The 15,446-nt window shown below is 39.8% G+C and overlaps 1 protein-coding gene across 2 annotated transcripts in view; it reads right to left on the bottom strand.

Annotated features, from left to right (window-relative positions):
• The window catches only part of pkn2b (protein kinase N2b), a 42,841-nt gene that overhangs the window by 11,473 nt on the left and 15,922 nt on the right, over positions 1-15,446 (bottom strand). For both annotated transcript variants that reach the window (XM_047813837.1, XM_027146979.2), the window contains exons 2-8: positions 15,118-15,418; positions 6,823-6,968; positions 3,986-4,109; positions 3,230-3,384; positions 1,825-2,035; positions 995-1,180; positions 469-578 (exon numbers count right to left, since the gene is read on the bottom strand). In XM_047813837.1, coding sequence (XP_047669793.1) covers positions 469-578; positions 995-1,180; positions 1,825-2,035; positions 3,230-3,384; positions 3,986-4,109; positions 6,823-6,968; positions 15,118-15,418 — 1,233 coding nt within the window. The remainder of the gene's footprint in view (positions 1-468; positions 579-994; positions 1,181-1,824; positions 2,036-3,229; positions 3,385-3,985; positions 4,110-6,822; positions 6,969-15,117; positions 15,419-15,446) is intronic.

Genomic DNA, 15,446 nt, shown 5'->3' with positions numbered 1-15,446 from the left:
ATTCAAGGTTATATTCCTTCTGGTGTTTTCAGGACACGAGCCAGCATAAAGTGCTTACTCAAGGTGAAAGAATAAATGGTTAAATTTAGGTGCTCATTTTGTGAACCGAGCCAATGAGGGACATCAGCTGTTATTGCAACTGCTGCAAACACAACAGCTGCTTGTCATTTGTAACAGATAGCTGTGGACAACAAGTGGGTCTTCAGCAAAAAAAAAAAGAGAACAGGCTGCACAGTAAAATTACTGGTCAAATCGACACCTGCCATGTTGTCAGCTAACCGACTTCCCGCATTGTACTTAGCAGGCTTATTTAAATGCTGCATGTAAGAAATCTGATCATAATGCACACAGAACACAAATGTTGATAGGGTAAAAAAATACCAGCTGATTAGATCAGCTAATTTTACATCCAAATAATATCCAGATACAGCACCGTGTGTTAAGGTGCACCGTAGAGTATTTGATTACCCGATCAAGCTCCAGTGTGAATTTCTGGTCCCATGACTGGTTGCTGATTGGTCTCCAGGTCGTCTGCCCCACGACTGTGTTGTCCAGTTTGAGGACAGCGCTGATCTCGTCTGTAGATAAAACACAAATACTGGATCGTATATTGCTGGATATGAGGCCAAACCAAATGCTTTTGGTTAACAACAACAATAATAATATTTAGCAAATAATTCTAAATCAATTTTGTTTCAAATAAAACAGTAACTTCACAATCGCTAGACCACTGTCTATTAATCTGCCAAAACAGTCTGAAGTATAATATTGAGATAGAAAGATAGCTAAGCTGTCAATTCAGTCAAGTGCAGAAGCTTTATATGGAATATTCAGGCACTTGGGAATTTCTGAATTTCCTGTGAGTAGATTTCCCGATTTAGTCACAGAGTGCCAAGAAATACAATGTTTTCCAAATGTACCGGGTTTAGAAACCCCTTCTATATCTCAATCAATCATTCCTTTCTAGAAAGAAGAGCTGCTGAAGGCACTCAACTGGACAGCTCATCTGCTTTGGAGAGGTTTCTGCTGCTGCCCGATTTGTTCTTGTTTGTCCGGCTCATGAAGGAGGAGCGTGTTTCACTCGGGCTCCAGCCAGGCAGGGACACAGACGCTGCCTTAGACCGGCCTGGAACGTTCTCCAGCAGATCCTGGCAGCCCATGAGCCTCACCTCCAATGTTCCTGTACACAACACACAAAGTGTTTTGTTAAAAAATCCAGCGTATTCTATTAAATATAATACTGCTGATTATTTCATTTTAAATGTTGATCAGAATCCAGTGGTGTGTCTGAAAGAAGATGTTTCACAAATTAGCCAGACAGCTGATCCTTAATACTGCATTACGCAGGTCTATAGCTATATAACTATAGCTGCAATAGTTACTGCTCCACGTAGACAGCGATGTCTACAAAGATGCCTGCTCCAAGTGCATTATTTATTATGGAATACATGATGGAACATATTGTCTGCCAAGTCACATTATGATGGATCTACTGGAGGTTAGAATAATAAAAAAAAAAATTTAGCTCCTCAAACCAAAACCACTGGCCGAACTTTACTTTAGTTTCATCTTTCTCTACTGAACCATCCATAGTTCTCATATCATTCTGATAGCCGTAGTTCTGATATCATTTATCTCCTCTAATGCCTGGGAGAGGAAAAATAACACAGTACTGTTGGTAACCCAAAATTAATCATGTTTGTGACTGGGACAGCACGACTGGTTAAAATATTCTCATTGTGGTATACTCTCACTCTTTGGCAAACGGCTTGAGCACGTTTTTTTCATCTGATTGATGGTGGCCAAGAGTCTGTGTGTGTTTACCTGTGAGTGCTGCTGGTTTAGCCACAGTGCTGTACTGGTTGTGGGAAGAGATGATGCTCTGGCGTGGGCTCTGAGTCGCCGCCACCACAAAGAGCTCGTCTGAGATCAGGCTGGCCTTTGGGTGGTTCTGTGGCAGCTCGCTCAGCCTCTGCTCCAGAGAATACCGCAACAGGTCCAACTTCTGACTCGACTCGTTAAAGCGTGCTTGGGCCTGAAGTGAAATCAGTTAGATCTATTATATAGCTGGCTGTGCGTCAAATCAAATGTGCACATTATACATGCTCTTATAGACTAGTGAATTCAACTTCTTATTCGCTTATACGCTATGAAACAAGTCCAGAAGTGTGAGAATATTCAGAAAAATCGTCAAGTATTTCTGATGATAAATTTAAGCAGGACTGTGGAATACGTATTGGAAAAGACATCAAGCTTCAGTGTAATACTGAAGAGGTTTACCATCACGAGGTCATGAGCCAAAGACTCTTTAATGTCTGACTCACATTCCACACAGTGTTGTAAGAGCATCAGCATAAATTCACACTGCAATGTGAACACTATCTATTCAAAAACAGAGAAGGCCTGCACTATTCTCAGCCATGCTGAGTTTAATAATAATAATAATAATAATAATACATTTTATTTAAAGGCGCCTTTCTAACACTCAAGGTCACCGTACAAAAGAAGAAGAAAAACAACAAAAAATATAGTTATACAATACTTACATAGAAAGAAAAAAAAATTGGACCAACATTACAAATCATGATCTAGAATATGCTAAACTAAACAGATGAGATTTAAATGATGAAAGAGAATCAATATTACGGAGCTCAGATGGAAGTGAGTTCCAGAGCTGAGGTGCAGAGTAACTGAAAGCTCTGTTCCCCATCGTTACAAGACGGACAGAGGGAACAATGAAATGAGTGGAAGAAGAAGACCTAAGAGTGCGAGTTGGTTTTGGAGTATGAAGAAGATCAAGAAGATATGAAGGTGCAAGATTGTGGATAGCTTTAAATGTTAGAAGAAGAATTTTATACTTGATACGAAAATTAATGGGAAGCCAGTGTAGCTGTTCCAGAACAGGTGTAATATGATGGATAGAGGGAGTACGAGTGATAATACGGGCAGAAGAGTTTTGAACGAGTTGCAGCTTATGAAGGGTTTTGTGAGGAAGCCCAATATCCAAATCAATCAATATCCAAATCAATCAATATCCAAAGTGTGCATTAAAAAACTCAAAAGCAAACTGTTTTTGGCTGATTAACTAGTTTGTGTAAAGGAATCTACCATCTCTGTCTGATGCAGTTAAACATATGGCTGCTATCTATCACAGCTAACACATCCAAACTGTATATTAATAATTGCTATATGTCAAAATAAAATGAACTAAAATTAAAATTAAAAGCACCTCTGAATGCGCTTTTTTCTCAGTGACTTTTCCTGAGCCGAGTAGCTTCATGACGTTTTTGGCTCCCTCAGCCACGGCAGATTCGATCCGGAAGTGATGTCGTAGCTCCTCCAGCCGCAGATCCAGAGGACTGACTATAGACCTGTTTGTAGGCACTGCAGGGACAAAAGGTCACCAAGATTAGCTTCAGTACACACCCAGACAAAGCTTCCGGTAAAAGTATGCAATTAAAAGTTCAACACAAAACATTTAAACGTAACTAATTTTGAGGCACAGACGCAGTGTTGTAGACAGCTTTCTAATTTAGAGGTTGTAACAGAGGTAATATGGGCAGAATTTGCCCATGAGGACGACACGAGTGTATTTGTAGCCGATGCCCATGAGGACAACACGAGTGTATTTGTAGCCGATGCCCATGAGGACGACACGAGTGTATTTGTAGCCGATGCCCATGAGGACAACACGAGTGTATTTGTAGCCGATGCCCATGAGGACGACACGAGTGTATTTGTAGCCGATGCCCATGAGGACGACACGAGTGCATTTGTAGCCGATGTCCATGAGGACGACACGACTGCATTCAACATTCTCATATTGTATCTAGCAAGAAAAAATTTGTAGGCTAATATAAATGACCCAATTTTGTAATCTATTACTAAAAGATGTCCTGTCCCTGTGTGACTAAAAAGATGTCTTGTCTACCCAAGAGTATATATTGAGCAGAACTACAGGGTTAATAGAGTCATTAACCTTCACCTTCATTATTCTCGTAGTTCATCTCATTGGTCTGACTCGCTTTGAGGATCTGCATCCGGATGAACTCAATTTTGGTCTTGCTGTCCTGGAGCATTTGCTGGGCCATGGCAAGCAGCTTACGATCCTAGAAAAGGAAAGGAAAAGAAAACAGTCCTTTAATCTTGTTATGCTTACAGTATTGCATGAAATAACGCTTTAATAAAATCCTGCTTGAAACCTCATCCTGGTACAACAGGCACACTATGTACTTATAACTGTTATTAAAAGAACTCAGCTCATTTCTGAAGCCACGGATTTGTCCTACTTGCTCATCATCATACAGAGTTCAACAACAATGATCTTTACTTTGTACACCACTATTAGCTACACACACCATATATTTGTGCACTGAACAGAGCTGGTTATGAGTCATTAGCATGCCAAATTTTTGCAAAATATGTACATATTTATAGTGAGGCAGCTGCTAATACTCCATTTTCATATCAAAATCCCTGCCTAACAGTTTATCATGCTTTAGATCAGTGGTCTCTAACCTTCTTTACTCTGAGAGCTACTTTAACATAATTAAGGTGGCCAAAAGCTGTTATATTATTAGTATTTATTTACATAACATAGGAATCAACCAAACTGGCTAAATAATCTATTTTTGTGTGAAAAATGAGTCAGATTTTGTACATTCACATAGATTGTTATTTCATCATTATTATAATCAGTAAATTGGTACTTAAATCTCATGGCACATACCCTGAAGGCAATATTATTTATAAACCAGAGACCTGACATTGTATTGGATTTTATTTGATTGAATAATAGTAATTTCATAGCATTCATATGCAATTTCAGTGGAAGATGTTAAATGGCACTTTACTATGAAACACCATTCATTAATTAATAAGACATGTCTACGACACACATCTTTTTCAACGTAATAGCTTTAAATCCTAAACGCTGTCGAATCCCCAGCAGCTTCCAAGTTGATTTGATCACTTTTGTACATTTCCTATGATCCCTTTTAAACCTCTTTAATATTAAAGATATTATCCTCATGTTATATTTCACTTTAGCTTCCTTGCACCTTGGAATAGTGTATTTTATATGAGAAACTGCTCAGTAACCTGACACGGTTGAATCGTATTAGGTTTTCCAGAAGCTATAGCAAAGATCATTTTCCTGAACACAAGCTTACATAGAGGCAATTTGGTCGAAATGGTCCAAGTGCCACTGAACAGAAAGACACACACCTCATTCACCTCACTCAGGGAAGGGAATATAAAGAGCTCAGTACATGACAGAAAGCCCTGGTTGTCCTTTATGCCAAGTGGATTCACAACATGAGTTTGAATTGCACACACATGACTTCAATCACTTGCTAACTGTTGGGTTTGGACGTGACGTAGCAGTGTGCACCCTACATGAGAGATCACAGACCAGGCTCACACATTATATGTGCCTTCCACCAGGAAGCTCAACTGATCCCCAATCCCCACTTTTCAGAGCCGTCCATCGGGTAACTGTCAAAAGCCAGACGCTGGGGTGGCTGTTCCTGTAAATATGTTTGTTTTGTACCAAAACAAGAACAATGAACTATGAGAAATATATGGAGAAAGCACTGGTTGTAGAGACACAACCAATATTATTGCTGACATTTTGCCTTTCTTCTCCAAAACAAATAGATGGATGATTCGAGATGGTTTCCACATATTTCCAAAATTCTGCTTTGTTAGATTTTGTGAGTGGAAAGTCAGAACAAGGTCATCTACGACTTCCATATGTTTGAGCTCGAAACTGGGTGAAAAACCACGAAGTTAGCAACAAATGGCTTGTTTGACATTAGAGATATATATATGACTGAATTTCTGCATTCTCTCAGAATTGTATTTAGTTACAAGTTAAAATTTCTGAGATTTAGTTGCCGGAAAACTGGCACAAACGTCCACCTGCTACTTCCCTTGTACGTTCAGTTATATTGAAATAAAGAACTTGTATTTTCAGCTTTGGTGCTAATAAATATGTGAACATACACTTAAAAAAAGCCACTTAATGTACACTCACTGTACCTTGTACCAAAACTCATTAGCTAATTTGTCAAATACACAACCACCAAGTGACTGTAGCAGGGCAATACGAATATATGATGCTGTTATCATTATATAAGACCTTCAAGACCCACATTTCTATGCATCACCCTATTCATCAGGCACCTCTGCTTGTAGAAGTCTGCTAAAAGTTAACTGCTGCACTTTAAAAAAAATGTCTTTGTGAAATTTTGGCATTTTATAGGTTAGGTGTGATCCAATACTGATACACTGACCGATTACCTCCTGGTCCTATACGTCTTGTGTTGGAGTAATATACATATGTACCATTTCCTTTGTTGTTACTAAAGAGAGCTTTAAAAGTTCACAAATTCTAATTCATACAAATCATAAGTGAACTCATATTTTCTGTACAAGTTAACAGGAACACTAACAGCCATGTTAGATGCTTTATAACTCTTCCACTATAGAGCTCATTTGGCCCATGATCTGCTTTTCTCAGGTTCCAGTTATGTTATGGATTTATAGAGTAATTCCAGCCCACATTACTGGCTTTACTTTTCATTTCATAACATAAAGCCCTTCTTCGAGATCAAAGACAGAGTCGTGGAGGAAGATGGGATTTGTAATAAATCAGCTGCACTATGTATTTTGGAACAAAATCTGCAGCCTGTTTGTTCTAAAACGGCAGCTAAATGCCACTTCACCAGCCAGGAGCTATCAAATCCTCAGCTTCATCGCTAAACACGTGCACTTCGTCTCCTCGATACTCAGACTAATAGCGGTATAGAAGCACGCTACCTTGTAGGAACCGTTGGAGTACATCTGTATCATGTTCTCAGCACCCTGCTTCACTTTAAGCTCGATGTCGTTCTGCTTCTTAAGTGCTGCCAGTCGACTGCTGTTGGTGCTGCATGGAGTGTCTGGAGTCAAAGGGCACTCTGAAACTTAAAAAAATAAAAAAAAACACTGTCAGAAATAGATGGCTCTTTATTTCACAGTTAATAAAGCATGTAGTAATGAATTTATCATTAGGCTGTGGGAAATAAAATAAACTATACACTAAGGCTGCTTTCACATGTTTTTCCTCAACCACTAGCACACAGTTGTTCAACTTTTTAATCAAAGAGCCAAGTCACAACTGTTTTTTTTACCTTCTGACCAATCCGCTTGCATGTTTTGAAGGAAGCGTGAGAAAAACAAAAATGAAAAAAAAAAAAAGCATCAGGTAGAAATGATTTCAATATTCTATAAAATAAGAACTGTATGTTTTTAAACCCAATATTTATGTATTTCCGTCTAGCCGATACGAGAGTTTTTGTTTTTTTGTTACGCTGTGCGTGCCACATGAGATGTTTCTTTTCACATATCACATATGGTACTTACTGAAAGCACAAAGTAAACTTGATTCTATCAAAACCCGAGGGCAATTTACTTCATCACAGGAGCATATGGACAACATCGATTCACAATATGCTTTTTATTCTTTTGATACTACTATGTCAGTAAAACATGTGTGCAGGTTACTTTACTTCCTAAACAAGTGGAGGTCCGAGCACAAGCTGTGGTCACGTCCGCAGGAATCATAGCACAGGTCCAACTTTCATATGACATCACATCAAAGCATGTCTACAGGATTTATACACCGTTCCTTCTGTACATTAGACAGACATGATTATTACTGTGTTTGGCCCATCAGTTCAGGCCTAAGGGCTGGGTTTCCAGACAGAGCTTAAGCTCAGCTTTAGACTAGAGAGCATTTATATATGAACAACCCCCATGACGGTGTAATTTAGTCTAAGACGTGGATTAACCTATGTCTGGAAGACTGAATAAAATGACCGAATTGACACTATAAAACCCAGGACTATATATATAAAAACAACACAGGACATTTCATTCAGTGACAAGTGTATGATTTTTATTTATTTATTTATTTTTTAAACAGTAAAAGGTAGACTAAACTATAGTGAGACAATCTTTGTGATCTAGTGAGAGATAATATTTGGCTTTTTGTGTTCACATTAAACTGTATAAAAAGCTAGGGTCAGGATTATAGACTTCTAGTGTTCACTTCAAAAAATGTCAACATGCACTTTCTACTTTTCTGACCATCAAAACACACAAGACGTTTCTCATTTATGTCATTCTTATTACCCTCTTTACAGTAAACTATTTGCTATGTAAAAAAATAATAAATTACGTTTCAAAATGATATTTAACAATGACCATGACCTTATAGTCGCTGATATTAAATCAAAAAATAAAAAAATCCTGGGATTCGTAGCTCAGTCTTTGCTGTGTGAAAACTGTTTTTCTGATTTTTATTTTCCTTGCTAATTTAATATTTTAAAACGAATAGCAATTACAGCACTGAAAACTCATTTCACTTTTACACAGAATAAGCTTGAAAAACATGGCAGACAGAACACGTTATGGTAACATGACAAAACACTTTGAACAATCTGGCATCATTAAGGAGTTTTTACTGTTGATTTATAGAGAGAGAGGGGGGGAGAGAGAGAGCAGAACACGACACGCACAGATCGAACACCTCAAGGGAGAAAACAAACTGTAAAAGGGGGAAAAGGAAAAGACAAGAAATTGTTTTTCCAGACAACAGTTCAGCATTACTGGACAACACAGACTGGGAATCATGTAACCTGCTGGGAACACTGTGTCAGCACTGGCATGTGCTTGACCGTCAAACCTGCTGACGTGCTGTAAATTATGGACTGAGAACAAGATTAGATCATTTTTACACTCTGGCTTTTCTGACACCATCAACCAAACCACACACACACACACACACACACACACGTAATAGAACTGCTCAGAAATCCTGAATGATGAGATCATACTCTCGTGTCAGAACAAGCACACACACAAGCGCACGTTCAGAGGTAACAGGAAGGTTTCGCCTTTATACAGGCTTCACGTACGCTTTACACAAGCTTCACACAGGCCCACCGGTGATATACAGTAAGACAAATCCAGAATATTAAATGAACAAATCACTTCCTCGGCACTGATTATTCTAGTGAGATCATGTACAATAAGTCCTACAATGCACACTGACCATCATCAACTGAAACACAGCACTACATTTATTTAGCCAACCGGTTAACAAGAGCCTGAATACCAAACTGAGAACTGTGAAATAAACTCAACAAGCTAAGGGTGCAATAAAACTGAAATTAGAGATTACATGTGCATATGCTTTGTGTTGATCAGAAGTGGAAAATTCCTGTATAGAGAAACAGCCCAGATTAACAAGCAGCTGTTTCACTGTCTTACTTCAAGCCCCCTGTTTTGCGGGAGAAGACGTTCGCAGCTTTGAGAGCAGGGGCGATGGAGTCTAAAATACACCAAGAAAAATGCGTTGGTGCGTTGCTGTGAAGTTATATTCTGAGATATAACACAATGTATTTTTCTGTCTCGAAGCAGCAGACGCCATGTTTTCCATCAGATATTTAAATCGTCCAACTTGACAGATCCCTGTACTGTCATCAGCCCCTAATTCAGGCTCTGCTTCAGTGATTGTAAATGAAAATGATTTTCACACTGAGATGTCTGCTGACCTCTGAATCAGACTGATTCCCATTGCCCCTGCAGCATTGGTCATATTTCAAACTCACTTGATTCTATTGAACCCCGACTCATTTGCACTCTGCGTAATACATGACAACCTAGAATTATTATTTTTTTGTTTCTTTATGTTATCTTCTCCGCATATCTGAATAAGGCTGCTTACCTCTTTTCAATGTTCCCCTGAAACTTACACTGCACATGTGTTGTGGAAATGAATGATGTGGTGGACATGAGTACGGGTTGCATTCGCATTCACAGGAATCGCAATTCAGATCCGGTGCAACCGGAATCACACCACCTATAGGATTCTGTATGGCGGTGTGCTTCCTGGTCCATGTAACAGCTCACATGCAAAGCTGTGCTCCGTTTCAGCCTAAACTATCAGTGTGAAAGATCAGCCCGTGTTGTCAGGCAACACGAAACGACCGTGACCTGGGAATATTACATAAAAATGGAAGCGCGAAGCAGACTGCGTGATTTTAAAAAATATCAGAAGGAACTACAGCATCTTCATGGATATGTATTTTATATAACATATGAACAATTAAAGCTGCTCCCAGTGACCCAGTCACCATAATTACACACTGGATTACTGTTTAATTGTAATAAAAACAATAACAAAGGATTTTAAACAACACGTGCAATAACAGAAATTTGGAAAAACGTGCAATATTACCTGTGTGCAATATGTCTGTTAGCTTAACTACTTACTCGTGGTCTCTTTTTTTCTTCTCTGTATTTATACATTGTGTTGTGTATATACTGTATATTATATTATGTCTCTATTCTTTTATATATTTGCATTTCTTTCTCTTTGCTGCTGTAACAGAGAAATTTCCCCTGTTAAATAGGTAAATCTTATCTTATCTTAACAGTGACCCAAGGCTTCTCAACACTGCAGCAGGAAGAGTAATTATGCAAAGACAGAAAGTCAGGGGGTTTTATTGTGTAGGTTACAAACGTATTTGGCTGAGAAAGTTTCAATTCGGCTTAACCCAACCCTCTCGTCTTCAAGAACCGTCTCATAAAATAACTGTCGGAAGCAACGAACGACAGACGAGTATGAAGAAACAGAAACTAACCGAGACTAGGCACTGAGTCATGCATGCAGGCATTATAACTTGTTCTCTTGGTAAATATTATGCACGTAGCAACACTACTACAGCTGAGAAACAAAGAGAGCCTTCAGGAACTGGTCAAACGAAAACCGTGACCGCTAACAAGAAGCGTTTCAAAAATTTAAAAGCTCTAAAAACGAAAGGGATCATTCTTATTTCTCCTGTTAAAACACTGTCTGACTTTAACCACCAAAATAAATTCCCATGTTAAAAATAAACCTAGAGGTATTCGGACATCACTGCTACCCCTACGGTACAGTAGGCTGTACCACAAAGGAGTAGCATGATGCTTAGCATTCTTAAAACACTACGTGGGAAATACTCGGATTAATGCTGTGATTCTGCAGTATGGAAACAATGCACATTAGTGCCAGTCCCAGTGCATTATGGGATAGAACAAAGAGCTGAGTATAAGTGCTATAGGTATTGAATGTTGTTCCTTGTGGCTAAAGCATTCTCTCTTAAACAAGTCAGCAGTTTACTGTGGTGGTGGTAGAGATTTCAACAAAAAATAAAAAACCTCCAAACCTGTTGAGTTTTCTGGGGGAAAATGTTTTTCTGGTCATTATGACGTTGTAGATTACATCTCGATGGCAACACGGTGGATGTTGCCGGAACTGTATTAATTCCAGACACGTATACCGACATGCACATACTGCATCAGCGGCTGATAGAAAGTTACTGTTCTAGGTGGAGCGCAGGAGGCGCCGAGGGGAACGCAAAAGGTGAAACACAAGAGGCGCCCGAGGGGAACGCAGGAAGTGGAACGCAGGAGGCGCTCCACTTAGCAGAAGCCTACTCTTTTATAGGATACCTAGGGCATAAATAGACAAAAATATCTGGACTGGTTTAATTTAGTGTTCTTGTTCACATCTGTATATATGGCAGTGTATTTGGATTTGAGGGAGAAATTTTCAAAACAAACAAACAAACAAACAAACAAAAAAGGTCTATTGAATATTTGTTTAGACCTATTGAAAAAATCTTTAAGCAATATTGCCTTAAAATCACATTGGAAGCAAAAACATTTATAATTAAAAAAACTAAGCAATTAAAAACTGTTTAAAAAAAAAACTTGATTTAATGTGGAACAACTGATATTTATTTTGTTCAGGTATCACACTCAATTCCATTTTTATCTGCTTTCATTCCCAGAAACATTAAAACTAACCTATTCTGGTTCCTCTTGTTGTTTCTAGCACACGTTGTCTTACAGAGGCTTTTACTTGACACTGCTGCCTCTGGTTGCTCATTAAGGATTGAAATCGAATCTGGATTTCTATAAAGCTGCTTTGTGAAATGTCCATTGTTAAAAGAGAGGATATATACAAACAGAGGTCATGACCCTGGCTGTGAATCCCACAGGTCTCCTCCTGCTCAACTTCATTAAATGTGGCAGAGGAGGAAGGATTCCTAACAAAGCGTGAGAAATTGTGCAACCATGGGCTTGTTATGCTCTCCGAGAGATCTTTCCCACCATTCTACTCAAACATGCACACGCATGCACGTGCACACAGAATGACAGTAAATGAGTGTGTGAATGATTGAGATGATTGAAGTGAGTGAGAAAAGAGCAAGAGTGAATGAGTGAGTGAGTGAGAAAAGAGCGAGAGAGAATGAGTGAATGAGTGAGAAAAGAGCGAGAGTGAATGAGTGAGTGAGTGAGAAAAGAGCGAGAGAGAATGAGTGAATTAGTGAGTGAGAAAAGAGCAAGAGTGAATGAGTGAGTGAGTGAGAAAAGAGCGAGAGAGAATGAGTGAATGAGTGAGTGAGTGAGAAAAGAGCGAGAGTGAATGAGTGAATGAGTGAGTGAGTGAGAAAAGAGCGAGAGTGAATGAGTGAGTGAGTGAGAAAAGAGCGAGAGTGAATGAGTGAGTGAGTGAGAAAAGAGCGAGAGTGAATGAGTGAGTGAGTGAGAAAAGAGCGAGAGTGAATGAGTGAGTGAGTGAGAAAAGAGCGAGAGTGAATGAGTGAGTGAGTGAGAAAAGAGCGAGAGTGAATGAGTGAGTGAGTGAGTGAGTGAGAAAAGAGCGAGAGTGAATGAGTGAGAAAAGAGCGAGAGTGAATGAGTGAGTGAGTGAGAAAAGAGCGAGAGTGAGTGAGTGAGAAAAGAGCAAGAGTGAGTGAGTGAGTGAGTGAGAAAAGAGCGAGAGTGAATGAGTGAGTGAGAAAAGAGCGAGAGTGAGTGAGTGAGTGAGAAAAGAGCGAGAGTGAGTGAGTGAGTGAGAAAAGAGCGAGAGTGAGTGAGTGAGTGAGTGAGTGAGAAAAGGGCGAGAGTGAGTGAGTGAGTGAGTGAGTGAGAGAGAAAAGGGCGAGAGTGAGTGAGTGAGTGAGTGAGTGAGTGAGTGAGTGAGTGAGTGAGTGAGTGAGAAAAGGACGAGAGTGAGTGAGTGAGTGAGTGAGAAAAGAGCGAGAGTGAGTGAGTGAGAAAAGAGCAAGAGTGAGTGAGTGAGTGAGTGAGAAAAGAGCGAGAGTGAATGAGTGAGTGAGAAAAGAGCGAGAGTGAATGAGTGAGTGAGAAAAGAGCGAGAGTGAATGAGTGAGTGAGAAAAGAGCAAGAGTGAGTGAGTGAGTGAGAAAAGAGCGAGAGTGAGTGAGTGAGTGAGTGAGTGAGAAAAGGGCGAGAGTGAGTGAGTGAGTGAGTGAGTGAGTGAGAGAGAAAAGGGCGAGAGTGAGTGAGTGAGTGAGTGAGTGAGTGAGTGAGTGAGTGAGTGAGTGAGTGAGAAAAGGACGAGAGTGAGTGAGTGAGTGAGTGAGAAAAGAGCGAGAGTCAGTGAGTGAGAAAAGAGCGAGAGTGAATGAGTGAGAAAAGAGCAAGAGTGAATGAGTGAGTGAGAAAAGAGCAAGAGTGAATGAGTGAGTGAGAAAGGAGCAAGAGTGAATGAGTGAGTGAGAAAGGAGTGAGCAAGTCTAAGAGAGTGGTTGAGTGAATGAGTGAGTGAGTAAAAGTGAGTGAGCAAGTAAAAAAGGAGTCAGAGTGGAGTGATAGAATGAGGAAAAAAGGAGTGATAGAATGAGGAAATGATTGAGTGAGAAAAGAGTGAGTAAAGATTGAGTAAGCGAGTAAAGAGTGAACGAGTAAAAGAGTGAGTGAGTAAAAAAGGAGAGTGACAGAGTGAGTAAACGAGTGAGTGAGTTTACACTTTTGTATAGAGTGTAACTAATATGTATTAGACTAGAATGCATTGTTTATTGTCAGTGCAATTATGTTTCAAGTATTTCTCTCATCTTCCCTTTACACAGTGTTACAACCTGTGAAGCAAACAGAATTTTACTCAGATAAGGTGTAACAGTGCACAATCATACGAGAAGATTGTTTTTACTCAAACACAGAGTCTGGGCAAAGTTCAAGGATGTGCTCGTTTATCAGTAAAGTTAAAAATCTTATTGAAGGTCAAGGACTGGCTGATGAGCACAACCCCACTGCACACCGACTGTGCCCCAGCCAGCATCCCTGTCTGATCTCACTTGCCCCCTTTCCACCAGAAAGTCCCAGGTGCTGGTTCAGAGCTAGTGCTAAGAACCGGTTTGCCTTTCCAGCTAAGTGGTACGTCACTGTATACGTCTCATCTTTCCCAGCAACGTTAGCACAGCAGCGGCAAACACAACAACAATGGCGGATGTTGCTTTACTGTTAATGCTCATGGCTTTGCGAACCTACATTGGCATCCAAACGCGTGAACCCAACGTGTACGTGCGGCTCTATGTAATCTGTATAAACGGAGGTTGCGATTGAGAAAGTACATAACATTATTTTATCATTAACACAGAAAAAAATTAGCCTTAGCATTTAGCTAGCTACTATCATGTGTGCTGATAATTGATCATATTGCTGTAAAGTAAAAGTGTATTAAACATTAGTATACTTAAGGTACATCATCACATCGAAAAAGAAAGAACTGGTTCTAAATTAGGCTCTGGCTCCGAACCAGCACTCAAACTGCCTTGAGGAAAAGGGGCATCTAATGCTGTTGAGGCTGAATGAGCAAATCCCCACAGCCCGCTTTAGGGGAAAATCTAGTGGAAAGCCTTCCCAAGAGGTTACTTTAAAAGCAAACCAGGACTAACCTGAAATGGGATTTTTCACAGGTATATACAGATGTGATGGTCAGGTTTTCACATTCTTTCACCATATTGTAACTTTTATGTCTTTTAATGCCTAAAGACAAAGAGTAATTTTACCTAGAAGGTTATCAGAAAAATCCGTTCGAGGAGTTCCCCTTTTTTTTACAGCACTGCTATCACTTTAGATCACAGAGCTATAAATGTGGACACTGAACAATGCACTTCCTGTGTTTTAACGTTCCTTGCTGGTTGTTTTATTTGTGACTTGGCTTATAATATTCATTATAATCTATATCGCTTTGCACCAAAAGTAGAAGTTTACCTCGGAGCTCATCAAAGTCTTTGACCACGATGTGGGCGTTGAGTTCCTGCAGTTCCTGGTGCAGCTCCTCCACCTTCTTATTGCTCTTCTTCAGCATGTTGTCTACGTAAGCCAGGCTCTTCTTGTCTGTGGTGGCTTTGCGCAGATTCTCTGCTCCTTCCTTTATCTTGAGCTCTTTGCGGAGCTCACGCTTGATCTGGTCCTTGATCTCGTCCAGCTTCTGCTGCACCATGGTATCAGACAGGTCCATGCTGAGTCCCATCATGTTCAGGCGATTGGAAACCATGTGGCCTTGAGCATCCTTGGGTTGGAGAGAATGGAAACAAAGA

Source organism: Tachysurus fulvidraco, chromosome 5 (assembly GCF_022655615.1).
Source record: "Tachysurus fulvidraco isolate hzauxx_2018 chromosome 5, HZAU_PFXX_2.0, whole genome shotgun sequence".
Lineage (NCBI taxonomy): Eukaryota > Metazoa > Chordata > Actinopteri > Siluriformes > Bagridae > Tachysurus > Tachysurus fulvidraco.
The sequence above is the reverse complement of the archived record's forward strand: the minus strand, read 5'-3'. Positions and strand labels throughout refer to the sequence as shown.